General features: G+C 39.1%; 4 protein-coding genes across 8 annotated transcripts in view; 3 read left to right on the top strand and 1 right to left on the bottom strand.

The window, feature by feature from the left end:
- The window catches only part of strc1 (stereocilin 1), a 9,897-nt gene extending 7,971 nt beyond the window's left edge, over positions 1–1,926 (top strand). The window contains exons 16-17 of the mRNA XM_020610750.1: positions 904–994; positions 1,308–1,926. Of these exons, the coding sequence (XP_020466406.1) occupies positions 904–994; positions 1,308–1,402 (186 nt within the window). The 3' untranslated portion in view covers positions 1,403–1,926. The remainder of the gene's footprint in view (positions 1–903; positions 995–1,307) is intronic.
- Positions 1,927–2,775: 849 nt separating this feature from the next.
- Positions 2,776–4,662, top strand: LOC109962929 (stereocilin-like). Its single transcript, XM_020605099.1, has 5 exons — positions 2,776–2,857; positions 2,962–3,110; positions 3,326–3,423; positions 3,984–4,134; positions 4,325–4,662. Exons 1-5 carry the CDS (start codon positions 2,793–2,795, stop codon positions 4,405–4,407), a joined length of 546 nt encoding a protein of 181 aa, XP_020460755.1. The 5' UTR covers positions 2,776–2,792; the 3' UTR covers positions 4,408–4,662.
- Positions 4,663–6,451: 1,789 nt separating this feature from the next.
- Positions 6,452–12,347, top strand: eif3jb (eukaryotic translation initiation factor 3, subunit Jb). The gene is made up of 8 exons (XM_020608904.1): positions 6,452–6,779; positions 6,913–7,001; positions 8,356–8,413; positions 8,509–8,615; positions 9,964–10,060; positions 10,557–10,730; positions 10,839–10,912; positions 11,181–12,347. Exons 1-8 carry the CDS (start codon positions 6,767–6,769, stop codon positions 11,307–11,309), a joined length of 741 nt encoding a protein of 246 aa, XP_020464560.1. The 5' UTR covers positions 6,452–6,766; the 3' UTR covers positions 11,310–12,347.
- A 259-nt stretch (positions 12,348–12,606) lies between these two features.
- On the bottom strand, positions 12,607–22,845 carry cilp (cartilage intermediate layer protein, nucleotide pyrophosphohydrolase). Of its 5 annotated transcripts, none has more exons than XM_020608889.1 (10): positions 22,508–22,845; positions 22,286–22,362; positions 19,226–19,384; positions 17,955–18,008; positions 17,559–17,828; positions 17,198–17,377; positions 16,753–17,058; positions 16,504–16,612; positions 16,221–16,369; positions 12,607–15,372 (listed from the first exon to the last, which is right to left on the bottom strand). In XM_020608889.1, the coding sequence occupies exons 3-10, from the start codon at positions 19,287–19,289 to the stop codon at positions 13,019–13,021; spliced, it is 3,486 nt and encodes a 1,161-aa protein (XP_020464545.1). In that variant the 5' UTR covers positions 19,290–19,384; positions 22,286–22,362; positions 22,508–22,845; the 3' UTR covers positions 12,607–13,018. The 5 variants fall into 5 exon arrangements, with proteins under 5 accessions (XP_020464545.1, XP_020464509.1, XP_020464528.1 ...); XM_020608853.1 differs by having other exon boundaries at positions 17,559–17,838; positions 17,956–18,008; XM_020608872.1 differs by having other exon boundaries at positions 17,559–17,838; positions 17,956–18,008; positions 22,734–22,845.
- Between the last annotated feature and the right edge of the window lie 4,141 nt (positions 22,846–26,986).

Genomic DNA, 26,986 nt, shown 5'->3' with positions numbered 1-26,986 from the left:
GCATGTACACAGGGGTGTTCACTGAGCAGGAGTTTCGTTCACTGGGCATTATGGCACCATTTGTGGTGGATGAGGTTTTCGTTAATTTGGACCGCAGCTTCTTCGCTGACTGTCTGGATTACCTCCGGGGGCTGTGCTACAGCAGCAGCAAGATGGACATTGTGGCTGGTATCATGCAAGAACCTGCCATCTTTGGGTAACCTTATCTCAGACTTAAAGGTTTAACTGTTAGGGACATTAAAAATCACATTTTAAAAATGTTTTATTGAACAACAAATTTACAAGCAACAAAACATTAAACCATGCCACTACATATCCTGTGGGCGTATTTGATTAGTAGAAAAAAGAAACATTTAATTGTTAAAAAAATAAAATATCACACAACATTCAAATTAAATTCATAGGTCAAAGGTCAAAAAATAATATAAATATAACAATAAAAGAACAGTTGGGCTGCAGTTTAAATTACAGTAATAGTTTAATACAGAGCTTCATCAGTTCATGCAGTTTTATGGTTCTTTGTTTTACAGCTTTTAAATTTGCATCTCAACCAGCACATTTAAAGTGGGTGAGGCTTTTTGTGAATTTGGGTTTATGTACTGAATGTATTATTTTACCATTGTCATTATAATATGAAAATTTTCCATTTCTCTTGGGGAAAAAAATCCAGCCAAGAGTAAAGAATTCTGCGTTGTAATGACATATTTTTAAGAGTTTATCCTGTAGGCTTTTAAAAATACAGGATTTCCACACTCTGTACTGTAAGTTTACAGGAAAACAAATTATCAGAATTATACGGGAGAGGTTTAAACTGGCAAAAAGTAAAGCCCTTTTTGCGTACCAGTTCTTTGCACAGCAGGAAACTTTGGAAAGATGATAATTTGTTCTCATGTTTCCTCACAGTCCAGTCAAAAACTGGAACCAGACAACACTCAATCAGGTGGACCGGTTTCTTTTCTTTCTGCCTACCAACAAACTGCAGGAGATTTCCATGGTGAGTTGAATGCTGTTTTTATTCATTTGGTATTGTATCTTAATTGCTCCTGAGACTGGACAGTTTGCTCCCCGGACTATGAAAAATTTAACACTGCCCTGGTAACAGATTCATTTGATGTCTGTAAATCAATAGTCGTGCATTGGGATTGTTACGGGATCCTGTGGCACATTAGGCCAACAAAGGTAAATAAATCCATCAGGTGTCACATCTCCAGTAGGTGTCAGGATCAGATGGTAACGTTCCTGTGTTTTGTAAAGCATCAAATGTGTGTCTGTGTCTTTGTGTGTATTTTTTTGGTTTGTTCCCACAGGCGCTGATGACTGTGGGGCGTATAGAGAAGCTGTTTATGAGTCAGCGTCAGTGGGAACGTGGGGATGTGGGGACCCATTGTTTGGAGAAGAGTGAGAAGAGGACATTATTTGAAAAGCAGCAATTTGTTCTCCAGTTTTTCCTGGGCTTCCTCAAAATAAATCTTCAGTCATGTGAGCATCACTTTGGCTTTGGAAATTTCTAAAATAACTAACAGAACTCCAAAGGAAAAAAAAAAAACGCCATATATCTTCTGATAGCCAAGGCAATTACAGGAGAGCCTTTAACCAAATAGAATGTTATTAAAGGAATAGTCTGAGATGTTAGGAAATATACACATTTGCTCTCTTGCTGAGAGTTTATTCAGAAGTTTGATACCACTCTCATATGTCCTTTCAGTACAAGTCTGCAGCCAGGTAGCTTAATATTATCTCCAGCTCAGTTCTCACTGTACAGTAATTGGCAAAGAAACATTTCCATATTAATTGCAATAAGTGCTATACATAAGACTGACAGCACATAGCACATTTGAAATATGCTCAGTAATATACTCCTTAAGTACCCCAAACTTGACTGGGAACCATAAAACCATTGGTATTTTTTAATTGTATATATGTTTGAACAACTTGACTGGGAACCATAAAACCATTGCTATTTTTTTATTGTATATATGTTTGAACTAAGTGTATCAAATTGACAGAAACACATAATAGAAGCTGTTGATGATATATGCTTTACATGTAGTCATATGCTGTATATCAGCATCTTCTCCTGCTCAGTTCACTGTGTCTGTGCTGCTTTGCCAGCGGCTCCTATGGTTCCTACCTGTGAGATTCTGCGTACAACAGCTCCTGCTGCCTGGCCATCCAACAGCCTGACAAGTATGTCTTCATCAGCCTTCTCCAACTGTCTGGAGCTGATGGGTCAAGACCCATTCCTTGGATCCTACCAAAGCAGCCAGGTGCTTAGGAAAGTCAAACAGGTGAGATTCATTGTTTTAGTCTACTTGGGTCAGTTTAGCAGCCTCTCAGATGTGCTTAATTCAAGTTTACCCTCCTCAGCCCAGGTTTTAACACTGTGTGTCTTCTCTGTCTTTACTGGATCCCTCTGAAATGTCGTGAAGCTATACGGCCCCGTCTCCTCCCTCTCCCAGTCTGTGATCTCTCAGCTGGGTGGAATAGCAGTACAACTGACTCCAGAGGAGCTGAACAATCTCCGACTGACTGAGCGGAGGAGCATCGCTGTCCTGGGTGCTGTCAGTTCCTGGAGCAACAGACAGGTTTCCAAAGAAAAACCCAACAACTGTCCTGTTGCAGTAGACTGCATAAGCTCAGCATGCCTAGTAAACTGGCAATTGAGTGCATGTTAAAAAAGCCTGTCTAGATAATAATTCTTGTTTTTGTCGTAGCTGACTACATTGTTTGCTGCAGTGTTAAACTCCACCAAGCAGAGTCCAAACCAGCTTGACTCCAGCACACTGGTGGCAATGGGATACATTGTGTGTGGAGCTAAAACCACAGAGATAATGCAATTCAATGCCATAGAGTTCAGGTGAGCAAATACACATTTTAAAATGTTTCTTAACACCTTGGTCCTGGTGTGTGCCAATCATATTTACTCTCTTCTTGTGCTTTGTCTCCCCCTGGTGGCTGCAGTAAGGCAGTGCTCTGGCTGGGCCAGCTGGCGCTGTCCTGCTCAGAGGAGCAACTGTTGGCTCTTGCTGGGCTGCTGACCAACAGCCTTGCTTTTGGAACCATAAGCTCATGGGGAACTGAGGTCTTCATTGAGATTGGTGTTCTGGCAGGTAGGGTTCATTCACTGACTCCACCTGATAAGTTACTGCTCGGCCTCATGCAATATGTACTCATAACCTTAAATAAAAACAATCTCATTTAAATTTTTTACTTTCTTGGCACCCTCAGAATTTACTGTCTCTCTCTTATGTGAATCCCAGCGGTCTGGACTCAGGCAACTTTTGCACTACTGCACTCGCTTTTAAATATTTTGCACTTTTTGCAGCTGGTCTCCCAGACATGGCCATGTCAGCTTTGGTGAAAGAGCAAATCGAAGGAATCACACCAGCGGCTATCTCAATGATACCACCTGCAAAGTTTAGTGTAAGTCAGCATTTAAATATAGCAAGAAAACATTACATCGTAAACTCTTGATTTAAGAAGGATTCAAGGCCTCCTTTTTTAAAATTCTTCCTCTCAAGTCCAAAAATATCTTCATCTGTCTTGATCCATTTATCAAGGTTTCTGCAGGGTTCACCAAGTTAATTTTAAGACAGTTTAATACCTGTTTCATGACCAAACTGGTCAAAACATAAAATGTAACAGAAAACCACTAGAGACAATATGACAAAATTCTTTATCATAAAGCATTTTTTCAGTAATTCTCAGAAGTATACAACAATAATTCCTCAAAATACAGTTAATTAAAATGACTCAATCTGGACCCAGATAAACAGCAGAAAATTGATAATAGGATTTTTCAAAACCGACATGCCTTAATGTCTACAGTTGGTAAGAAAAAAAGTTCAAAGTTTAAATTTAGTTTTTCAATACCTTCCCTGGACTTTTCAATATTTGCACATTTCCAGATTTGTGTGAATGAGCTTTTACGCTGTGCTGTCTTGTCTCTGCCCCTCTGTTTCTCTTTTTGTCATTTCCTCAAGGTGGTGTTTCACCAGAGACAGATCAGCATGTTCTCCTATGAGCAAGCTTCTGCAGTAACTGGTGAACAGGTCTCTGCTCTGTCAGATATCCAGAGGACAGCACTGGCTATGGTGTTGACGCCCTGGGAGGACAGGACTGTGGACTTCAGAGGTAGACCGCTGAAATGTCACTTTATGTGTTGTGACCACATTTATTGTCAAATGAATAACTCAAAGTGTAATCAAATATTCCAAAATGTGTTTGATTGTGCTTTTTGTGATGATATAGAAGGACAAGTAATCCACAGGGATTATGTTTTGCATGGTTCTACATTTGAATTGGTTTCTCTGTGTTGCTTTAGGAAAGTCATTGGGGCTAGCACTGGGCTACAGTCCTACCTGTCTCATCTTGGGACTGCTGCTGCTGATCGTCCTGCCCCATTGACTTGCACTGGCCTGGCACATGACCCCACTCACCTCTGATGCATTAGGAGACACCTCCTCACCCATATAACCAAGATAATCTCATTTATTTGTGCAATACCAAACCCCTTTGAAATAAGCAGCACTTCAGGATTTCTATATACTTTCTTTAAGAACATTCAACATTCAGCAAGGAACCAAATACAATGTTTAATTCAAAAAAGAGAAAACAATAATACATTTTCACAAGATAAACAGTATATGCAGGAAGTCTAATTAACACCCACATAATTATTTTTGTAACACTTGGCTTATTTATTTTTTATGAGCAAATCAAAGTTGTTGCAAGCCTACAAAGTTATATATTTTTGTCAACTGATGTATGTTTGTGAGTGTAACAACTGTAATGTTTGGTGTATTTATATATCTATAGAAAGTAATATGATGATAAAGTACATAATGCTCAACAAGACCTGAGAGTATTGGTTAATTTCTGCCTGTTGTTGCTGTGGGTTTTATATTGTGCACAATTTCTGGTATGATAAGTGCAAATAAATGTAGATATAAAAATGAACCACTGTGCCTCTAATTGGCTGTTTTTCAATTAATGTTCATGCACACTTAGTAAAATTATTCAGTTTTCAGTTTGCATTGATATCTCACGTCTGCAGTAAGTTTATATAGTGTGATATTTTTGTATAATACACAGTATGTGGTTATACAGCTCCCAATAAGCTTTCACGCAAATTCCAACCCAAATATGTTTAGTACAACAAAACTGAACAGACGCCTGTATAATTAAAACAAACAATGAAAAAAAGAAGAAAAAGTTATTAAAAATATCATTTTGCACATATGGATATAATTTGATTTTTTTGGAAATAACTATTTTACCTGAAGCAGGCCTACTGCATTTACAATTTTAAGCATCTGTACTTGAGTGTTTTCATTTTAGAGACAAATATAACCTAGTTGTACAATTTTTATATTCTGTTTTATGAGATTAGTAAAATACTAAATAAAATACAGTATAAGCATGAGACTATTGATCCATTGTGGTAAATTCACAAGGTACCTTGCATTAATTCAAATTATAAAGTATAAGGTAAAAATTTGCTACACTTTTATTAGCTGCACCTACTTTAAGTATTTAGATTTTAATACTTTTGTACATTCGAGAATGCAGGACTTTCACTTAAGATAATATTTTTACATTGTGATATTGCTACTTGTATTACCTCTTTTAAACAATACTTCTTCCAACACTGATTATCACTAAAGATATGTATACATTTCCATAGGCGCCTGTGTAATTGTGTGGATACTGAGTCAGCAGCATCCACACTATGTTATCCTGTTCTTTATATTTTCTGATTTCTTTTACTGGTTTCTGCTATTGGTTAATGAGACTGCAAAGGGATCTAAATCACACTCACAAAATAATCTATCATGCCTTGACAGAGAATAGAACCCCAACCTGCTGTACCAAAGTCAGTAGCATTAACCACCAAGCTATCCAACTATCAGATGAACACAATTAGAACTTTTGGTTTCTGCTATTGATTAACGCAGCTTAGTAAGGGGAAAGGGATGAGGCACCCATTTTAATTGCCTAAAACAGAAACATTAAAATTAGCATGGTACCACACGAACGGTCACACAGTAAGACACACACACAAAACTCAAACATGCACAGTCAAAGCAATACAGTGACACACCCATACACACACACACACACACACACACAGGTTTGTCTGCCTTTAAAATATATCTGTCAGATGTCAGTAAAATGATTTTTTTAGAACTTTAAGCCATTTAATTTCTACCTCTCACTTTGAGATTAAGCCTTCCACTGTTTTAGGAATGTTCTCAAGCTCTCACCTTCTTCTGATAATGAAGTTAAATTCCCAACTCCAGTTTTTCATTTTATCTTCCATAGTTATTCAGCATTGCATCTCAGACTTCAGCTGTTTCAGCAATGGATTTGGGCATTTTCAGTGCAATTCTTCAGTAATCAGCATCCACATGCATTTTCTTCAGGAAATGCATTTGTCTAGTGCTTGTACTTTAGGTCTCTAGTAGCTTTGCCCTATATAGTCCGACTTGTAGGGTAGCTTGTGTTGAGAGAAAAAAAAAATACCGTGGACTGGGTATGGACCGTTTAAAGGTGTTGGGTCTGTGATTAATTTCATTACTTAACTCATAAAACCATCATCATGGTAAAGGTTTAATTGAGGAAAACATCCGAGTGTCCAGGGCAGTTAGGACATGAGATAAGCCCGGAGTGACGTCCCGAAGGTGGGAGCTGTTTACGAGCGTGGCCAACTGGCAGCAGCGCTGACTTCACTGAGAGCCTGTCAAACGCAACCAACACAGCCAACATGGCGGACTGGGGTGAGAAACTAAGTTGAGAAAGATAGCTGTTTGTTAATTATCCGCTTGTCACATTGTTTAACGCGCCGTCGTTGTCAGACTCGCTCGTTATACGTGGGTTGGCCTAACGAATTTCATGTTGTCGTTTTCACAGACGCTGACAACTTCGAGCCAGAAGAGCCGATTAAAAAGGCGGCAGCCCTGGACAAATGGGAAGGCGAAGACGAAGATGAAGATGTTAAGGTAAATTAATAAAACAAATACTCGTACAGTTATTTCTGGGATTTAATTCAGCCAGCCTTTGTCAGATTGACGTTTAGGGAGCGATTAGCTGGTCCGGTAAGAGTGAAGCTAACGCTGCACTGAAGCATTGCCGCCCCGGCTGTAATGCCATGCTTTAACCCCCGACTCTTAGCTTTATGCTAGCATCGGCTAACTAATTTGTGTCCATCGGGAAGCCTGTGATAACTTCATCTTAGCTAGCGAGAGGCTAACGTTACTACTAGGGTTTCAGTTGTCGTAATGTGCCATTATCACAGTGAATGTTAATGTGCCAGGTGACGATTGTAGATTAAACCCCAAATCTGCATTATTGGCTATTTTAATGTGCAATGTAATCCTTGATTAACCGGGCAAAATTTGGATAACGTAGCTAACCTCTTACTGGGCCACTAAGCTAGCAAACTCCCAGGCTCCCATGTCAGCTTTCGTCTAAAATTAGTTTTGCCTTTGGGTGAAGTCGACGATAGCGTCGTTAACTTAAGTTTGGAGTACTCGGGTTAATGTCGACAGCTATCTCATCGTTCCCCCAAGTTGGTTGCATTATTATACTATAGGTGTTAAACATTTATCTCCTGACCTGAATTCGCACATCTGAGTTAGGTTCAGCATGAGGCGGCGTTAGCTTGCTAACCAACTTTAGCCACAGTCAGATGAAATCATCTGGCTTGGTGACTCAAGTCATCCAACTACTAGGCCCAGAACTTTCCTACTTCACGACCGGCGTGTAGCGAGAATCTGGTGTTCACTTGACACTGTACTATAGGTGATTATGACCTGAATGTCGACATATTTAATGTCCAAAAACCTCAGATAATGGAGCCAGAGAAAGTGCTGGTCGAGGCCTCTTTTTAGTCGTTTTCTGTCACATATGGTGCCCAAAATAAAGAAGCCGATGCCTACTTGTTTTCTGTAATGCGATCTGTTTTACTCACCAAGCAGGGTGAAATGTTTGTGACAAACCAGGGACTAATGCAATTAATAATTGTCCAAAAAAAATAATTTTATAATCCCAATTTACAAATGGTACTTATGGTATGCTCAAATATAACAGTATTGAGTAATGTGTGTATCTCTGAAAACTGAGTTCACCTTTTGTGAAATAGTTAATGTCAGATAAGCGATGTGTGTGGGAAAGATCTGTCAGTTGTCAAAGGACAAATGATTAACAGTGACTGTGGATATAATTGACAATTAATTATACTGTCTTGCAGTGCAGCTACACTTCCAAGAAACAATTTTTTTTGTAGCATTAATTGACATTTGTCTGTGTGGCTTGAATAATAATATGGCAACAATTTCACCTTTTTATTCACAGGACAATTGGGATGATGAGGATGAAGAAGATGAGAAAAAAGAAGAGGTGAAAAAAACAGGTATTTCATTGCCACTTGTTTCACAAAAGCATTCACTATACAACAGCTGTCTTCTTTTTCTTCAAATGGACATTTTATTTTTCCACTGTTTTCAGAGACAAAGGTTTCTGAAAAGAAAAAGTTGAGTGAGAAGATTAAAGAGAAAGAAAACCGGTTAAAGAAAAAACAACAGGAGCTGAAGGACAAAGAATTGCAGGATAAAGTGAGTTTTCTTTAATATGTAAGAAAGTTATTGTCCCCATTGCAGGTCTCTAATTATTTTTAGGGGCACTACTGTTTTAAATAAAAATTAGGGGCAGAGGTAGAAATTTAGGGGCAGTTATTGTACAATACAAATTATTACTATTATATTATACAAATTATAATGCAAATCTGTTAAACTGTAAACAGAGTATGCATAAGACAGAGATTCAAACTGGCATCTAGGATATCACTGAAGAATTTGTCAACATATTTACTTTGGGAAAGTCTGTGATGCTTTGTGTTTCATGAATGCCTCCAGTTTTCATTTTAGGCTTTAGTAAATATGGTTGGGGTTTGATAACTTTTCCCCAATCAGAATCCAGTATCAAGTTAGTCATGAAGTTAATATTATTGAGCAGCATGACCTGCCATTTTCATTTTAAATACAAAAAATGATGATCTGCACTTGCATTAAATGAAAAGTTGCTACCTGAATGTTGTGTACACTGATTTAATCAATCCTACTACTCACTGATACTGTACTTTAATGATACTGTTATTTTTAAATTACTTTTGAACAAGGTGAGACTTGATATCTTATATATAAAATAAGTGTAAAATCTTGCTCAGTTTACCATTCTGTGTGGAGGAGATTATCCCTCTTGTTGGTCATATATAGACACAAATCCATAAGTGGGGTAAAATTATGGAATAATTTAAGTGTAGACATAAAAAATAGTACTAGAATTGATGAGTTTAAACACAAATATAAAGGTATGTGTCAATCAAGATATATGCAAGAACAGGCTTAATGATTAATTAGATGAAACATTGTGAGTGTGGTGTACACTTTGTAATAATTCTTTAGTATATTACTTGTGTGATGTATTAATGCTAACACTGTTATAATCTTTTTTTAGTATAATATGTGTGTGGGCAGAAGTGAATCATTCACTGATTGCAAACCAATGATTGTAAGATGATGTCATTGGGTAGGACTGGATAAGTCTGACTTCTTCCTACTCCATTCAAGCATGTACTAGGTATAAGCAAATTGATATTGGATTATGTGTAAAATTATGTGTGTTGTCATATCAACTGTTTTACATGCTTGAAAGAATAAATAAATCAAATCAAAGGAGAGGCTGCATGTGTCTTAAATACAAAAACACTTTCTGATGGTCTAATCTTACTCAATGACCTCTTCAAGAAGTGATAAATTGAGTAGCTCAGAACTAGCATCACTTGCACCAATGCACCCAAATGTTTTTTTTTTTTCTTTCATATTTGCACATACTCATTTTCACTTGTGCTGTAGAGCCCTTTCCCCCTGTCATCTCTTAGATTTTTGACATCTGCTATTACAGGAAGCAGAGCTCACTCCTGAAGAGCAACTTGCAGAGAAGTTAAGAGTGAAGAAATTGCAAGAAGATGCAGACTTGGAGCTGGCAAAAGATGCTTTTGGTAAGACGGGATCGTCTTTCTGATACAAAATGAAAAATGTAGTTTTCCACTGTATACACTTAGCTTTTTGTACTTAATGCAGCTCCTATTTAATGCTTAATTTGTGCTTGGATTTTTGCTGTAATCAATTTTACTTGCTCATGGAGTTACACAAGACCAACTAAAATGTGCTTTTGAGATATTATATACTTTTCCACTCAACAAAACAAAGGTCTCATATAGATAAACTGCTGTTAAATTGGAACATCTTCAGCATGTTCTGAGGGGTGGAAAACAGTCTTAATATAACATGACAGTGGTCTGTGGTGTACAGACTAGTGGTGGCACTGTTCACTGTTCTCGGCAGCCCCAGAATTATGCCCAGATTCATACCCTTGAGCAAGATTGATGTGTAATCATTAGCAACACACCACATGTCCAGTATAGAAGTGAGGTTTTGAATCAGTGAATATTATATCCTTTGAAGAGACAGACTGGTTTTGTTTGTTTTCTCCAGGTGTCAGCAGCACTTCATCAAACATTATCACTGGGATTGATGCCATGTGTCCATCTTCCAAAGAGGATTTCACAGAGTTTGAAAAATTGCTGAAGGAAAAGATATCCCAGTTTGAAAAATCTGTGCATTATTCAAGTTTCCTGGATTCATTGTTTCGGGAACTCTGTATTTCATGTAAGCCAACCACTTTTTACAGTCATTTTTATTAAAAGATATGATTATACACATTCTTGATTTCAGTCATGTAGGCTTGACCATTAACTATTGTTGTTCTCTTTACAGTGGAGGTAGATGACTTGAAGAAAATCAGTAATTCCCTGTCAGTCCTACTTAGTGAAAAACAGAAACAAGAAAAGGTGAGTAACTTCATACTTGTCTTGTAATTCTCACAGATTAAATTGATGTGCAATTTATAATCACCAGGGGGGTGCTATTGACTTAGCCCTGTTACCTGATTTGTGCTCAAACTTGTGGGATGTGGTTTCTATAGTGAATCAAAATCAGGAGTCATATTTGTTAATTCAAGCCTTATATCTAACATACCAGTTAACTAGCTTAATGTATGAATAATTAGTTGCATAGTACAGCTCAAGAGTTTAAAGTGACTTTTACTTGCTTTTACAGCAAAACAAAGGGAAGAAGAAAAAGAAAGGGGTCTTACCTGGAGGCGGTTTGAAAGCACAGTTGAGAGATGACCTTGACTATGCAGAGTTCGATGGTGGCTACGCCCAAGACTATGAGGACTTCATGTGACACTGGCTCCATTACCATTGCCCTGTTCCCCTCCCAACCCTCCGAAATGCAGCTGTATGTTCTCATGCTGTCCAGTGCCATCCTGGTAAATCTGAACTGTGTTGCCCACTTCATTTTGCTTCAGTGACCAGAGGGACTATACCAGGGAGCATCCAGTCTCACCAACTCGATTCATACATAAGGAATTGCCTTTTCCCTCTCATTCAGCCTCTACTCACACACACATGATCATGTATCTGTTGAGTGACCCAACTTCAATGGAGAATGCATTATAACTGCTGTTGTCTCAAGTCCTTCAGGGCTCATTTTTTATTAAATGTTGCTCTTGGCAGATACAATATTGCAGTTATCATAAGTGTAGTGACATAGAAACACAAGGTTCTATGCAAATTCTTTAACCAGAATGTTATGTATATAGGTCTCACTTAGCTGTGGATGGTTCTCTTGTAGGAAAGTATATAGTATCTAAAATCATTGGTTGCCAAATGCAGAACCATTTTTCATCTTTATCTCTGGAAAGGCTGCACTGTGGGCGATTGGAGACTGACACGTGTAAGTAGTAGTTGTAATTTCACAGAGAACACATGACATTCACTGTAAGATAAAAGGGATAGAAGATGAGTATAATAAATGTGACTTTAGAACCTTACAGCCATTCTCTTTATACATCTCTGGAATATCCTTGAACATTTGGAGTAAAGAGTCTTTAGGTTGTTTTTTTTTCCCCACATGACAAATAATTTACTAATTTGATTTCTACTACTGCAGAAAGTATTCCTTGGGCAAGTGTATTAACTTAGTCATTGCTTCTGCAGGCTTGTATCAAGTGTGATGAGGAGCGGGGGCTTATGGGCTTTCACCCCACCATGTCTTCATATGGGCTACACTTGGTTGAAGGGGGTGTATTTCAACTTTTTTTTATTTTTAGCAATTGACCAGTTTCAATGTTACACGGACAATTCGATATTACAGTGTGGAAGATATGGCAATTGCAGTGTTTTATAAGCATCTAATTTAATAAATCACTGGTCAAATGGATGTTTGTCTTTGTTTACATCAATGAAAAGCTAATGTAGCAGTACCACATGTAGCTCAGTGACTAAGGCATATGTAATAAATATTCTATTTACAGTTTCAAGTCAATTACCACAGTACAACTGAAAATGTAAAGCAACAATGTAAATATTTCTTGGAATGCAGCTTTAAGTACACCGCCAAGCCACATGAATAGTCACACCTGCAACACTTCTGCCTTAATATCTGTGTTTCTGAAGCTCAGAATGTTTGTTTTTGGTGAAGCTGTCAAATGTATACTTTCAATTATATTTATTATATAGTTAAAGGTGGTGGTGTATTTGACATGCATGTTAATATTCTGTCTCATGCATGTAGCTGGGGAGGACAAATATAGAGGCATCTCAGAATATAATGTAGTCTTTAATACAACACCACCTCAATAATAAGCATGATTGAATTTACACATTTATGAAAATTTTGCCAAAAACAAACATTTTGAGCTTCATAAACACAGATGTTAAGGCATACAGTTGTACAGATGCGACTATTAATGTGACCAGGTAGTGTATAGCCTAGGTTTGTTTAGCAATACACTTTGAAAAAAAGTCAGTATAAAATATATGTATAAAAAGAGATGACACTATCTACTTAACTTCATTGTAGATATGCAGTTTGCAGTAGAGTCTTGACCGTTAATGTTTTTTAGCTTGTGGCTTCTGCAAATCTTGTAGGGTTTCTGTGCTACGTCTGCGACTGCTGCCACGTCTGTTGGCTCTCTGCCGGCGGCGGTTCTGCCTGCCTTCTCCTGTTACGACCTGACTTTGAGCACTCTGCAGGGACTGGAAGACATTCTGCTGTGTCACCTCACGATCTCCACAGGTGAACATCAGTGCTATGCCCTCATTGCTCTTCATGACACGAGATGTACCATCAGAAGTTCCATCAAAACAGCGTCCAAGTGCAATCTCTTTGGCTGTGCGCGGATCCTGGTCTGTCACTGTATAAATTCCATAGTTGTGTCCTAGTGGGTCAAGAGGTGCTAGCATGGTGAACTCACTGGTGTCATTGTTGACAGCTAAGGGCAAATGGTTGACCAGATACTCCTGAAGCATTGGATTGACATGCTCTCTTTTGCAGCTTCCTTGTGGAATCACCTTCACCAGGGTACGATCATCACGGTTCTGATCATACAGCATCCCACTGCACTTGAATTCCACACATACAGCTGATAATGTTGCCTGGTCCATGTCACGAATGCTGCGAGTGTCTCGGAGGCCATACAGCTGGCCTACTGTCTTGGGATGGGTGCCACCCATGTTGTGGGACCGCACATTGATCTCATGTGGGCTGTTGATTTTGACTTTAATATAGCAGGCCCGGTATTCCATGGGCTTGGGCCACCAGCTCAGGTAGTCCTCTGTCCAGCTTGTTTTGTCATCTTCATTAAATGGCACTGTGTTGTAATCATAGCGGTCTCCTTCCACTCTTGAGAAGCGGAAGTGTGCTGCACTGAATCGAGCCTCCTCACATTCTTTCAAGTTCTCAAATGCGTACACTGGTCCATTGCCTTCCTCAGCTGTGTTGGGACTTGGTTTTGCCACATTGATGCTGAATGCTGTCTTCTTCACCCTGGTGTCTTCATGATCAGACCGCCTATAGTTCAGTTTACTCAGGTAAGGCTGCAGCACTCCAATGAGGCCTGGATTGAGTTTGGGAGCAGAGGGGACAGCTTCCAGTTCTTCCCCTCCAAGGTTTGCCATAACATAGGCAGAATAGGCATCAGCTCTTTGTTCATCACAGAAAGCAGGAAGACAGGCACCATTGGGACCAGTGATGACACTATCAAATCGGCCCCAGGCACGTGGGTTTGAGGAGTAGCCAGCTGTAGGCTCCATGTTTATGAGACTCACTACAACTCCCTCCACCTGCTCACTGGGCATGAAGCGTTCACTGCGGAAGGCCCTCACTTTCACATAACACCGGCGGTTCTCTGGGACATCTAGGTTAAACAGACGTCTCTCTCTGATCTCCATATTACCAATTAGAAAGGTTCTCTCCTCCCTCTTGCTCCTACCTTTCCTCTCCATTTGCAAACTTCCCTCCTCCTCCCACAGTCCAGTATCAGGGTTCAGGGACCACAGCTTCATGGTGCTGAGGTGCTCAGACATCTTCACCTGAGCAGAATCCAAGAACACCTTCACTTCACCTGCATTCAGGGGCTCATTATTTTCCTCACTCCTGAAATCAACCGAGAACATACCGTAAGTTCTCAGTGGCAGGGTATCTCCTTCATCTCCTACAAAATTTAGATCACTTTGAGCTGCAGTAGCAGTGGAGACATCTCTTGGGTCGAGAAATGTTACACTAGCGCTGACATTACCCGTGAAAACTTCTCCATTCTCTTTGTAGAAAGAATGGGGAGGAATCTGGATTTGAACCATTGGCTCCTGGCCCTCTACCTCCCCAAGTTCCAGAGTGTTGGTTTCTGTGGAGCTAATGGTCACAGGAACTTTCTTTCTTAGAAGTTTGATCTCATGGTAAACAGCCCCTCCTTTGGTGTTAAATGGAAGTACCTTTGTGGTATTGACAAATTTCTGCATGTTGTCCACAAACGTCAGGACTAGCCTCTCTGTGTCTGGAGGAACCTGGACGGAGAAGGTACCTTTGTAGCCTGTGCGGCTGATTCTGACTCCATTCATAAAGATATGACCAAACCTCATTGGCTCATCATTGTCTGCAGCAATGGCTCTCCCGTACACAATAGCCTTGGTGTCCACACATTTCTGGCAGCCACACTCGGTCACCACCATGGTCGGCAGTTGGTACCCCTGGCATGTTATCTGCCTCTTCTCCATCTTTCTCACACCACAGCAGTAAGCCACTTTGTCTTTACACCTGATGGCATTGTCCAGCTGTCCGGTACATGTACTTGAGGGGCACCTACCCACATCATGGTAGAAGGAGTTGGTGCTGTTTTGGTAGCAGTCATGTGGAAGATGGATGAGGTGGGATTCAGGCTTGGGGTTGCATGAATGCTCATCTTTACCTGTGTTTGAGATACAGAAATCAAAACGTTGATAAGGTTGGTCATACTGCCTATGTTCTGAGGTATGTAACCCATTCATTACCTTGCCCAAGGCGGAGGTAATGTTTTTATGGGTGTTTGTCAGTTTGTTCACAGCACACCTCAAAATGGATTTTGATTTAATTTTTGTTAAGTGTGGGCCAACCCATTAGATTTCAGTGCTGATGTGAATCAGCATTCTGATCCAGGACCTTTTAAATGATTCTTCACCATTGAGAGATATGGCAAATTTCAATATTTTTACTTCCATTCCATGCACAATGCCCAAAATGCTTAGAAAAAAACTGCACTACAAAATCTACTACACACCAAAGTATGATCTGGCTTAAAGTAATATTCCAGATGTGGTGATCCATAATGGTTAAATGTTAAGTGGCTCACAGAAAATTCACTACTGAGACAACAAATAATACTACAGATGTGTAAATAAGATGAGCTGAAACTGCTGATTTTGTAGGGTGTCAAATGATCTGACATATCCAGCACTTGCTGTACCTACTGTAGATCCTGAAGAAAACTATCATCTTGAGAAGCATTCAAACTAATAAAAATATCAATGTGATTCAAAATTCTAGGTTTTCATGGTCAAGGAATCATATTATGAAGGCCAAAATATCATGGGAAGATTGCTTTTTAAGTGCAATAGCATTATGGGGAGAGTGAGCTGCCTTTGCAGAGGTTTGTGCTCTCTAGTATTTATATTAGTCTACCTAATGGTCTACTCTGCCTAACGCCAACAGTGTCTGGTTATTCATATTCTATGTAATGTGTTCATTAATGTTTTGCAACAACAAGAATAAGAAACACACCTAAGACTCTGAGTGTAGCTGTTTTGGTCTTAATAGCACCAGATGGACCTCTTGCTCTACAGTAGTATTCCCCAGCCTGCTCAGGATGCAGATCTTTTAAGACCAAGGTGCTGTCAGACCGCTTCTCCAAGAGGCTATTGTTATGAAACCTGTTGGTTCACACAGAAGAAAAGACAGACAGTAGAAGAAAAGGCATGAAATACACCATATTTAAACATTAAGCAGCTCTACAGGATTCTGCAGTAGTATTGTCTGTGGACTGTAATTTCAGTGTAAGTCCTACCATTGGTATTCATCTGGCTGTGACGTTCCTGCCACTTTGCAGCAGAATGCAGCAGTTTGTCCTTCCCTCCTGGCCTTGCTGTCAGGGTGGCTCAACACACGGAGTTTCTCTGACAATTGGTGATAGAAAATAAAATAACATTCTTAAGTTTCCTGCATGATTAACAAAGTCCTTGTTAGCAAATATGCACCTCACTGCATTTTAATTCATAAATGGCAATCAAATATTTTTACTAAACATCTACTGTACCTGTTCTTTTCAACTGTATACTGAGGACTGAGGTACGTTCAGTGCTGCTGGGTACAGCAACATTGTGGGAGGCATGACCCTGCAGGCTGATTGTCAGGGTGGTGTTGCCATCAGGGCAAATACCGGGGATGCGGAAATGTCCATTGTGGTCAGTAAGGGTAAGAAGTTTGCCATAGCGAAGGATAGCAGCCCCTTCAGCAGTGAGACCTCCAGCTCTGCGTACAGAACCCAACAGAATGTGCTCTTCACACATGCATGTGTCACACTCAGCATTCACCCTCCCCATCACGCACTGTAGGGGACATTCTGATGAGAAGAATAAAACAAGTACAAAAAAAGTCAAGGGTTAGCTATTCCTTTCTGTGAACATGTTCTACATCAGATAAGGTTATGCTAATCTAGGGCCTGACTAAATCAAATTGCCAACAAACCAAGGTCAGCTCACCTATCTTTGGGCAGTCTGGTCCATTGCATGCTTTTCCTTCTACTTTAGGCCCACTGCAAGGCATAAAGTGAGACTGGCAGCTTCTGGAGCGAATTTGGACCCCGACTTGACCACAAAGAGCAGGGCATGGGCTCCAGTCTGACCACAGGCCCCAGGTACCCTGAATGTTTATACTGTTATCTGTTGAAAAATTGCTTATGAATAATATTTAAACCATTACCTTGAAAAGACATACATGGTTATATCCACATATAATACCAGAAAAATGGCTGTCAATTAAAGAATGCAAGAGTGTAGAGCCTGCCTTTTACATTGAGACCAACCTTTAATATCTGAATGATTAAGTGTTACCAGACCAAACCTTTAGGACAGAGGAAGCGGACTGCGTAGTTGGAGCAGTTGCGTTCAGGACCTTGCTCCTCATTCAGGCACCAGAAGCCCACGGTAGGGTCTGCGTGGACCTTCTCCCCAGTTTCACGAGCTGGGACCCATTCAGTGGTTCTGGCTTCAATTGCCCGTGGAGTCTCACACACTCGAGCACGGTAATAGAAGCGAATAGCGTCCAGCTGCTCATAGTCTCCATGACCTCCGGGGTGGTCAACATTGAACCACGTGGTCCACTCGTAGCTGTCTTCGACACCGTGAGTACAGAAACAAACACAAAATGAAAATCATCTCATACTTAGTGTTCAACGTGTTTACCATGTTACACACTTTTGAACACATATTTGGTTTTAAATTGAAGAATAAAAGTTACCATCATAATGGTGGACAGCAGGTCTAGATTCTTTGTTGTCTGTTCTCCATGATCCTGCAACAGATAAATCAAAATGTGCTTTAGTTAGGCTGCTATTCCAAATATTGCAACTCCTGACATGCAGCTCTTGACATATATTTTGTTATAATGCGTATGCTGCATTAAACACCTGGTAGGAAAATTTCAATAATACAATAATGTTAAAGGTGCTAAGATTTTATACATTCTCTGATAAATCGGGTGAAAACAGGACAGATCATGGTGTCTCTCTGCTATACTACTGTGCTCCAGGACACCCTGAAACCTACAGCACTTCTGTTATTCCAGCTTCTCTACCCTGTTTTCAAAACATGGTCCATAAATTAGCCCCACCTGCCACCTGGTGAAGGTTATAAGCGTTTTTCAAACTGTGAGTAGTCATTTCACACTGCCAGCCATGGAGGAGCTCTAGATAACTAAAACTCTAAAGCAGTGGCTGCCAAACTGCAGAGGTCATGATTTTATGTTTATACTGAAATCATTTTTTGGGAGTAATTCAAGCTTGTGTAATGTTAGCACATTGGATGTAACCAGTGTTCTACTGGATTGTTACAATTACTTGTTAGTCAGCTAATGCTAGCTTTGACTGAGGCTATATTTTGTAGAGTTTGTCGTAGCCACCTATAATTTATGTTTCTGATAGGAAATGAGATGTGATGGCAGGGGCAAAGAGTGGTTAGTTGTAACTTATTGCATCTGTTTTGAGTCTCACTAGACCCTGTAGTGACTGAAAAGAAATTAGGTTTAGTAGCTGTAATACTGAGTAACCTGAATTTACTGTATGTGAGAGTTAAATTTTGATTTATCCGAGTATGCAGTGGTGTCTATTTATAAAACCTGCAAACAGATTTCCTGTTAGGGTTGGACATTAAAGCTGACCTGTCTCAAAACTGATTAACAGAATTTAGTCAGGGTCACAGAAAAATACAATAGGGGATACCAGTGATTTACGTAGAAAAGTAGGAATATACTTTCAGCTGCCTGCCAATTTTTGTTGGAAAAACAATCATATTTTAATATTAAATCTTCCTTTCACTTTACAGTGTTAAAGCTGAGGTTTCAGTGTGGATTGTGGGTTTATCAATCTGCTTTCAAACATGATTCTGTTTACAACCCTGTGTCTATATTTTGATGTGTATACATTTCCAAGTGTCCCCCTGTTAAAATGTGCACGTTTGTAGGAAGGATGTGGTGGTGTTCAGAATATACAGAACAAGAGGCTCAGTTGTTACCGTGAGCAGTAACAGCAGTGGCTGTGGTCATTCCCAGGATGAGGAGAAAAAGCTTTAGTGACATTTTCACAATCTGCTGAAATATGTGACCCTTGAACTTTCACCTCTGGAAGTCACACCACGAACGTCAAAGAAGATAGAATCCAGCAACAGAAATTTCTGATAGGAAGACGATGACATAACACAGTGAAGAACAATAAGCAACCAACAATCCAATGTTACCAGTGTTCAATGTGGCATTTTAACTTAAAGCACTGTACAGCTGTACATCCATGTAGATGAGTCAAACAGTATTTCTTAGAACACACAGTATGTCTTTAAAAATATGTTCTTTTTTTGTCTTTGAGGTTCTAGGATGAAAAAAACATGGCTGGACGGAGCCCCCCACTCAGATTACACATCTGTGTTAGCCATCAGCATTCATCAGGGGAACACTCCAATGACAAAACACTGGCTACACAATCCAACACACACCCACGCACAAGGTTTACATTTGTACATTTTTAAGTTAGCGCGATAACAAATGAAAGAAGAAAAAAGGATATTGAGAAAGTAATTAATACATGATTTAGGTTTTGACAGGAGTACATGCAATACATTAGTGCAGTAATTATAATAAAACTATTAGCAAATATGAAGTGATTAGTTACCAACATCTGAAAGACTAATATAAGGTAAATGCTGTACATACAATAACCAGCCAGTTGCATTTACATTCCAATATTTTATCTTTACCTATAATTTCACAAACATTTAGCAGTTAGACATTAGCAGATGGACTTATGGTAATGAGTTTTCTTACCTGTGTGCTCAGTTTTGTGCTTTCCCTCTTTCCTTAAATTTCAATCCTCTGCTGTTCTTAACTCTGGTTCAATACATCCCTTCGCTGTCTCTTTTATACCTGTGCCTCTAGCAACCCCTCCCCTCAGCAGTGTGCCACAGTGTCTTCTGATTAGACTGTTATCCTTATGATCACCTTCATTGTACGACCATGACAACCAGTAGTTAGTAGATAATGTTAATAAATCGACCGCTCCATGTTTAAGTTCACTGCTGATAGAGTCTGACTGGGTATTCGTCCTTTCCTCTGCTCTCAGCGTGCAGGTTCCATTTTCATGACTGTATGCAGGAGGAGATACGCTGTGTGATCGTGATACTTCACACAGGCTTTATAATGGGTTTTGAGGAAAGCACATTATAGCCCACATTTAAGTTAAAGCAATGGGAGTCAGTCTTTTCATTAATAGGCAAATTGTTCTTAATGTCACATTTTGAAATATTCAGTTATGTTGCAATTTGTAGCATCAAATCATAATGTCTTTTTATTTACAGATCAATCAGATATCTGTTAATATTTTTAATATAATTTTGTTGTGTTTTTGAAAAGTCCAATATTCACTTCCCTTTGAGATCACTTTTGGTTTCTAACTTTTAGCTGCTACACACTCCATCCACAGTGTTCCCAGCTAATCACTAAATTGCTGAACAGGTAGTGCACAGTGGGTTTTTAGAGCTTTTAAAGAGAGAGAATGTGGAGCAGATTCTAAATGTATGTGCCACTAACATCTGTGAGAGATTTCAGCATGTGTTCATTTTCCACACATCATTCACTGGCTGACGATTACGTCGCAAAACCACCCAGCAGGGCTCTTTGCACCTCAGTCTTTACAGGCTTCTTGCAATTTCCAGGGCAGGTGAAGGAACAAATGACTGGAAAGGACAAAAAAAATCCTATTCCACCAGATTAATGGTATTTATGCTCAAAACTGGATTTAAACTCAGGACCTGCCATTGACAACATGCTAGTTCATTATGAATACAGATATCTAAATGATCTCAGTCTAATCTTAACAAGCTGGTGTTGAGCTGAAGCTTCAGAGACAAGGGGCGTTCTCTGTTCCAAACCAATTTTATTTTCAATGAGAAAACCTCTCATGGTAATAATATAAGGAAGGAAGCAGAGTGGGCTCTCCCCCTCTGTCATCCTGGGCCCCATAATTAAAGTAGCAGAAGTTGCTCTGCATACCCCCCCGCCCCCCCCGAAGTGCTCTCTGTCTCTCCTCTGCAGAGACTAAAGGAGTCTCCTCAGTTTAAGCAGCAGTCACCAGCATGTTAAAGTACTGCATACTCCACCGCTCTATGGGTTAAAGGACAGATTTCCCCTTTGTGCTACTACTGGAGTCTATAGCTTCAACTAAACATCAGAATATATATCTGCAAAGAATACAGACTTAAGAGTTTGTCTTCCATTTTATACACTGTTATACAACAAACAAGAACCAGCTCAAAACCAGGAAAAACTATTACAGCAACCAAAACCTCTGTCAGTGTACATATAGACATGCGACCATTACACCAAGAAAAAAAGTCTGGGGCATAAACAAATGAAGATTATTGTATATATGAATTTATCTGGAAATTTCCTTCACTGGTCAACTAATGATTTTGTCAATATAAATGTCAGAAAATAGTGAAAAATGTCCAGTATAATTACTTTGGGCTTTTGTCATGTTCAACAACCCAAAGATGTCTGCTGATTAATTTGCTGCTAAAAGGCTTAAATTATTGCAGCTCTGTTAACCTATTTTTTTTTAACTTATATACATTTTTACTTTTCTTGTCTTGAACACAGTCAAACTTGTAGAGAGTGTGGTCTGGATCTAGAAAATAACCAGCTAAAAACAAGGTTGATTGTGATTTAAAAAAAAAACCCATTATGGGCTTAAAGCCAGTAAAATAAAATGGGTTGGGTCTGTGTCACAATGGAGGACATGGTATTGGAGATTAAAGACTGGCCGCATTGTGTCTAGGAGAAAGGTGTTTATTAATAGTATGGGCAGATAAACCCCAGAGGATGTCAGCAGCACCAACAAGCTGAAGGCTGACACACTTTCTCAACATGTGATGAATAAAGTATTTCAGGCTGAGCAATGTATTTTACTGATTTTACAAGAACATGTGCTTTTCTGCTGAGACATGATGGTGAGCACATGTGAAAGTCATGCTAGCTCCTAGTTATCATGAAGACATAACGGTAGATTAAAAACATATGGGGCTGACCTGAAAGATGGATGGTATATGCTTCATGAGATTATCTGTTTTCCATGGACTGTGGTTTGGAGACCAGTACTGAAGGTCTGCAGGAGGAGGAGGAGGAGACATTTGTCTTAGGGGAGAAAATCTGAAAATTCTCCCTTAAGAAAAACCTTTTGAATTTACCCTAAATTTATTATATTGTAAAAGCACTGACATCACACAAACTTATTTTATCACATCATTTACCTTTTTGAAATGTGTAACATGAAAAACTGTTGAACAAGTTTAACAAATCCTATTCTGTTGCCCCACTGCTCTACAAATAACTCAGTGATGCTGTAACAGGTTCTTTTTTTGCCATTCTTCTGCTTCTGCTTCTGCTTTTTAACAGCAGTTGGCAACCAGCTTTAGGTGCATTACCACCCTTTTTTTTGCAGTGTCTCTGGAAGGTGACATTTGAACTCAGACTCACTGGAGGAGGAAGGAATAAAATGAGGTTTACTTGATTCAAGGCAGAGGTCAGCAACATGGAAAACAAATCCAAAAAAAAATGAGCAGGGAGGCAGGGCACAAAAACCAACAACTACAACACTACAATGACACACAAGGCTAAATGTCCTAGACAGTTGTATACTGATTATGGGGAATGAGCGGCAGGTGTGCTGTCAGGTGAGGCTCAGGTGACTGAGGACTACTACTGGTCAGACAGAGAATAACAACAGGTGGTCTATTTACATTTTGTGGTTTGTATTTTAATATTTAGTGTGTTTTTGATATTTTAATGGTCCAATAAATCAGACAAAGGCAATTTCCCACCTCTGTGGTTAATAGAGCTTTGTTGTATTGTATTAAATCCTACTGTGGGAAGGAAAATGTGGAAATGCTCTCATGAAGTTGTCAACATGACATGCATGTTTTTTTTAGGCACAGGGCATGTATTGGGATGTTAAACACTTGAAGAACTCGGAGTCAGTAAGTAGTGAGCTGACAGTCTAAGACATTCGTTTTAGACTTTTCAAGGGATTTGTCAACAGTAATAAAAATATTTTAAAAGTCGCCAGCCCTACCCTTATCCTTATAGTTAGTTAGATTTTATTTCTGTGTCATGATCAATATCTGGGCCAACCCACATGTAATTATAAGACAGTATTGTTTTAACAAAAGGCACCTTTTCCAGTAACATATACAAAGACAATTAAACAAAGGAAAAGAAAGATTGTAACATTCTAAGTGCTGACTGTTTACAAGTCATCTTGACAGAGGGGATGTTTTCTCTTCACCCAGGCTCCTTCCAGGCTCCGTACTGTATAACCTATATCTTTTTCTGTTCTCTTTTTTGTTTGTAATTGCTGTGTAAAGCTTCATGTAAAAAAGGGGCTCTCTACAGCTGGATGAGATTTCACATGGCTAAAGTTGTTAAAAATGTGTCTTGATTCAGGTGTACAGCAGAGGAGAGGAAGATGTATTGCACAAGGAACTATTCCCCTATCAGATGACTCATTTGGAGGCAGAAAACTCTTCTGTCCAGGCAAGAAAAACATCATAATGCTCCCTGTGAAAGCTTTCATAAATATTAAAAACCACAAAACGCTGTGCATGACCAATCTATGCAGTTTTATACCCTGTTTCCCCAAAACTCCCTGCCTCTCTCTGACTTACTCCTGTTGTCATTAACATGCTTCTTTTGCTGAATCCCATCTGCCAAAAATTCTGTTGTTGACTTTGGATGTGCTGAGAGGAACAAAGACAGGAACAAAGATGGGAAAACCATGTGCTGCATTTTATTTTTGTCTTGTTTGTTGACAGCAAAATTGTTTGCATCACAAAGATAGGGACAGTTGTTGCCACTAACAAAAACTGAAAATTACAATTGTACAGTCCTTTAAGTATAGCTCCAGATAATTCATTTAGTCTTCTGCTTTGTCAGCTTCCTTTACAGCATTATACTGTTAATTGTACACATCCAGTGCACATCATTGTGATGTTAAAATAAATTTCCTTCCAGCTTTCAGGACAAAATTTCCTGAAATGACATCTGTACAGTAAGAGCTTTTCACACGTCAGCTATTTGTTACTATAAAACTGGCATGCTGATATATCTGAGCATAATCTATACACACTGTGACCAGGCCCTAATCTCCAATGTAAAATATCAAGCTGTAGCGATAAAGTCTATTGTTACGTCCTTTCTGGATCAACATCTGTTTGTAATCTGAGCAACAGTCCTATCTGTTGGGAATCAAGTGGAGTTTTATCATTTTACATATGCTATGTTTGTTAATTTATGGACAGAAGGCAGTTTGAGAAAAACTGAGCATGTCAGCTGTTTCTCATTAAGACAGGTTGACAGTGTATGTGTTCACTGTCGTCTGCATGTGTTGTATTTTGGCATGAAAGAGAAAGTCAACAAAGACTCTCATGAGAGGATACAGCCTCACTCTCATTTCTTTTTCACAGAATAAACTATCATCCATGTCTAAGACACTGAGCCAAAAGAAACCACAGTACTAAAATATATGCGGTCATCCTTTAGTCATTTTGCCCTTTCAAACACTCAGTCATTTAACCACTACTTATCCTAAAATAACAATTTCTAGCAATGCATTCATTATGAAAAAATTACTTAATTGCAGTCCAAATTTAAATAAAAGTTTTAAATTTGTCTGTTATTCAGTTTTAAATAAAAAAAAAAACCATTAAAACCCACTGACTAAAGTTCAGCTAACTGTCAGTGTGTAGCTGAGGTTTGAACTCTCTGATTTGCACATATAGTAGAAATGAATTCATCCATATCTCTTTGCTTAGAATTTGAACCAAACCAAGACCTTCCTGTGTAGAACCAAACACCAAAAGTTCACTTTGTAGCCATGTTCATTGTGCAGGCAGGAAACGCTGAAGCTGGGAAAGCCATCGACCCCAAATGCTCCAACGCACACACACACAGACACACACACACACACACACGTCAGCAATGTTAGATAGTATGTATAAACAACCAGTGATTTAGACAGTCCTTAATGACAGTCAGCTCTGGTCACACTTTTAATCTAATCACATTACTTCCTTTGTTCAGGCCTCAGAAAGTCAAATTACTTGCTGAATTCTCTCGCTTACTGTTTTTTCTCCCTTTTCTGTTCTTATACAGGCTGTAATCCACAGCACAAGCTTTGTAAGTAAATTTACAGGTTGCTTCAAATACATTTCCATGCTTGCTAAAAGTTGAAATTTTCCACTGAGGTCACATGTGGCTTTGCTACTCTCTAGTGGTGGCCTGCTTTAGATTCCCACACCCAAACATAATCAGCGTAATTGATCATAGTCGAACAACAATAATTAATGTGTTCTGTCTGCCAGGCTGTAATCATTTCATTATCAGTTATTTGTCTGCCATGCTCATGTCTGCAAGTAAATGCAGAGAAAGAATTATTTTATAGGTCACAGAGAAGACATGGCTGTCTGAATTTACTACTTTCAAAAAGGGAAGCATTTTGAATAAATTAGACACATTGACACATAAAGCCCTTGATCACGTGTTATTTACCAAATGCTTTCAAAGTCTACATTTAATTTTGCTGCTATTTGTGAGATAAGATTACTTTAATTTATTTAGTTTGAAAAACTAGATGGTGCTGATACTGAACTATTTAAAACCAGAATATGTTTAAACCTCTCTGATGACTGAATGAATGAATTATCCAGTACAGTAGATGCCTGCTGCATGTCTTTCCAAATGTTCAGCTGTATAGTGTTTAAAGTGGTTTTTATGCTCTCGGCTTTAACTCTAGCACATTACTTTTTCATTTAAAAAAAGTTTGCAATAGGTGAAGCCAGTGTATGGTCCTGCTTTTTTGTTTGGCCAAGGTGTTTTTCCTATATGATGATTCAAAACTGTCTTGTTACACGGTTTCATTTTGCCACTAGGTGTCCCTATTTGGCAGTGGCTCTCCACCTCAGCCACAGCACAGCATCACACCATCACCACCCACACCACTAAATGACTACTGAGATCCGTCAGTCAAATAAAAAATCATTTCACTCTCAGTAGAGCTCAGATTTGGAGCTTTGGTGAAAACAAAAGGCTGCAGTGAGTGAATGCTCTCAGTCAGCCGCTTCTTCTGTTAGATTCACATCAAATCATGGTGGCTTTGAAAGGTTAGTACAGGTGACTTTAAAGGTCAAAACTGGCATAATTCATATTTTCAGAGCAATAATTGTCTTTGTTTCTTTAAGCATTCAACAAAATTGTGTTACTTTGCCAGCTTGTGAAATCAGTCAGTGCAAAAACAGCTGTGATAGTCAAGCTGAGCAGCTCTAGGAAATAAGAAACAGCTGGAGACATCCACCTCTAAGTGGTAATGCATGTACACTGTTCACCCACATGTGATTACAAATGTGACATTTGCTCTCACCAATTAGGCTACTGGTTGAGTGTGTGTGTGTGTGTGTGTGTGTGTGTGTGTGTGTATCTATGTTTCTCTGGGTGTTAATTTGCAACCCACTCCTGAGTAATGATGTAATTAACTCATCATTGATGCATGGAGCCTTTACATGCTATATGTAATAGTCATGCTCAAGAAAATCATGAGGCAATGGGCAATTCTCCTCCTGATGGGGACACTAAAAGTCTCATCTCACTTTTCTAATGACCCAATTAAAGCTTATATGGTGGATTTGTCTATCCTTATTGTCTTCTGCTGTAGCTTGATGGTATTAGGTCTGTTCAGC

This window comes from Monopterus albus, unplaced genomic scaffold (assembly GCF_001952655.1).
Source record: "Monopterus albus unplaced genomic scaffold, M_albus_1.0 scaffold4.1, whole genome shotgun sequence".
NCBI lineage: Eukaryota > Metazoa > Chordata > Actinopteri > Synbranchiformes > Synbranchidae > Monopterus > Monopterus albus.
Note: the sequence above shows the minus strand (reverse complement) of the source record. Positions and strands in the feature narration are given on the sequence as shown.

Coding starts and splice junctions, on each gene's coding strand:
- LOC109962929 (XM_020605099.1), top strand. CDS start 2,793: ATGGGATACATTGTGTGTGGAGCTAAAACCACAGAGATAATGCAATTC. Junction 3,111..3,325: donor TGAGATTGGTGTTCTGGCAG/GTAGGGTTCATT, acceptor CACTTTTTGCAG/CTGGTCTCCCAGACATGGCC. Junction 4,135..4,324: donor CAGGACTGTGGACTTCAGAG/GTAGACCGCTGA, acceptor GTGTTGCTTTAG/GAAAGTCATTGGGGCTAGCA.
- eif3jb (XM_020608904.1), top strand. Junction 10,731..10,838: donor TCGGGAACTCTGTATTTCAT/GTAAGCCAACCA, acceptor TTCTCTTTACAG/TGGAGGTAGATGACTTGAAG. Junction 10,913..11,180: donor AAAAACAGAAACAAGAAAAG/GTGAGTAACTTC, acceptor TTGCTTTTACAG/CAAAACAAAGGGAAGAAGAA.
- cilp (XM_020608853.1), bottom strand. CDS start 19,289: ATGTCACTAAAGCTTTTTCTCCTCATCCTGGGAATGACCACAGCCACT. Junction 17,839..17,955: donor CTGCTGTCCACCATTATGAT/GGTAACTTTTAT, acceptor TTCTGTACTCAC/GGTGTCGAAGACAGCTACGA. Junction 16,370..16,503: donor CAGCCAGATGAATACCAATG/GTAGGACTTACA, acceptor GTGAACCAACAG/GTTTCATAACAATAGCCTCT.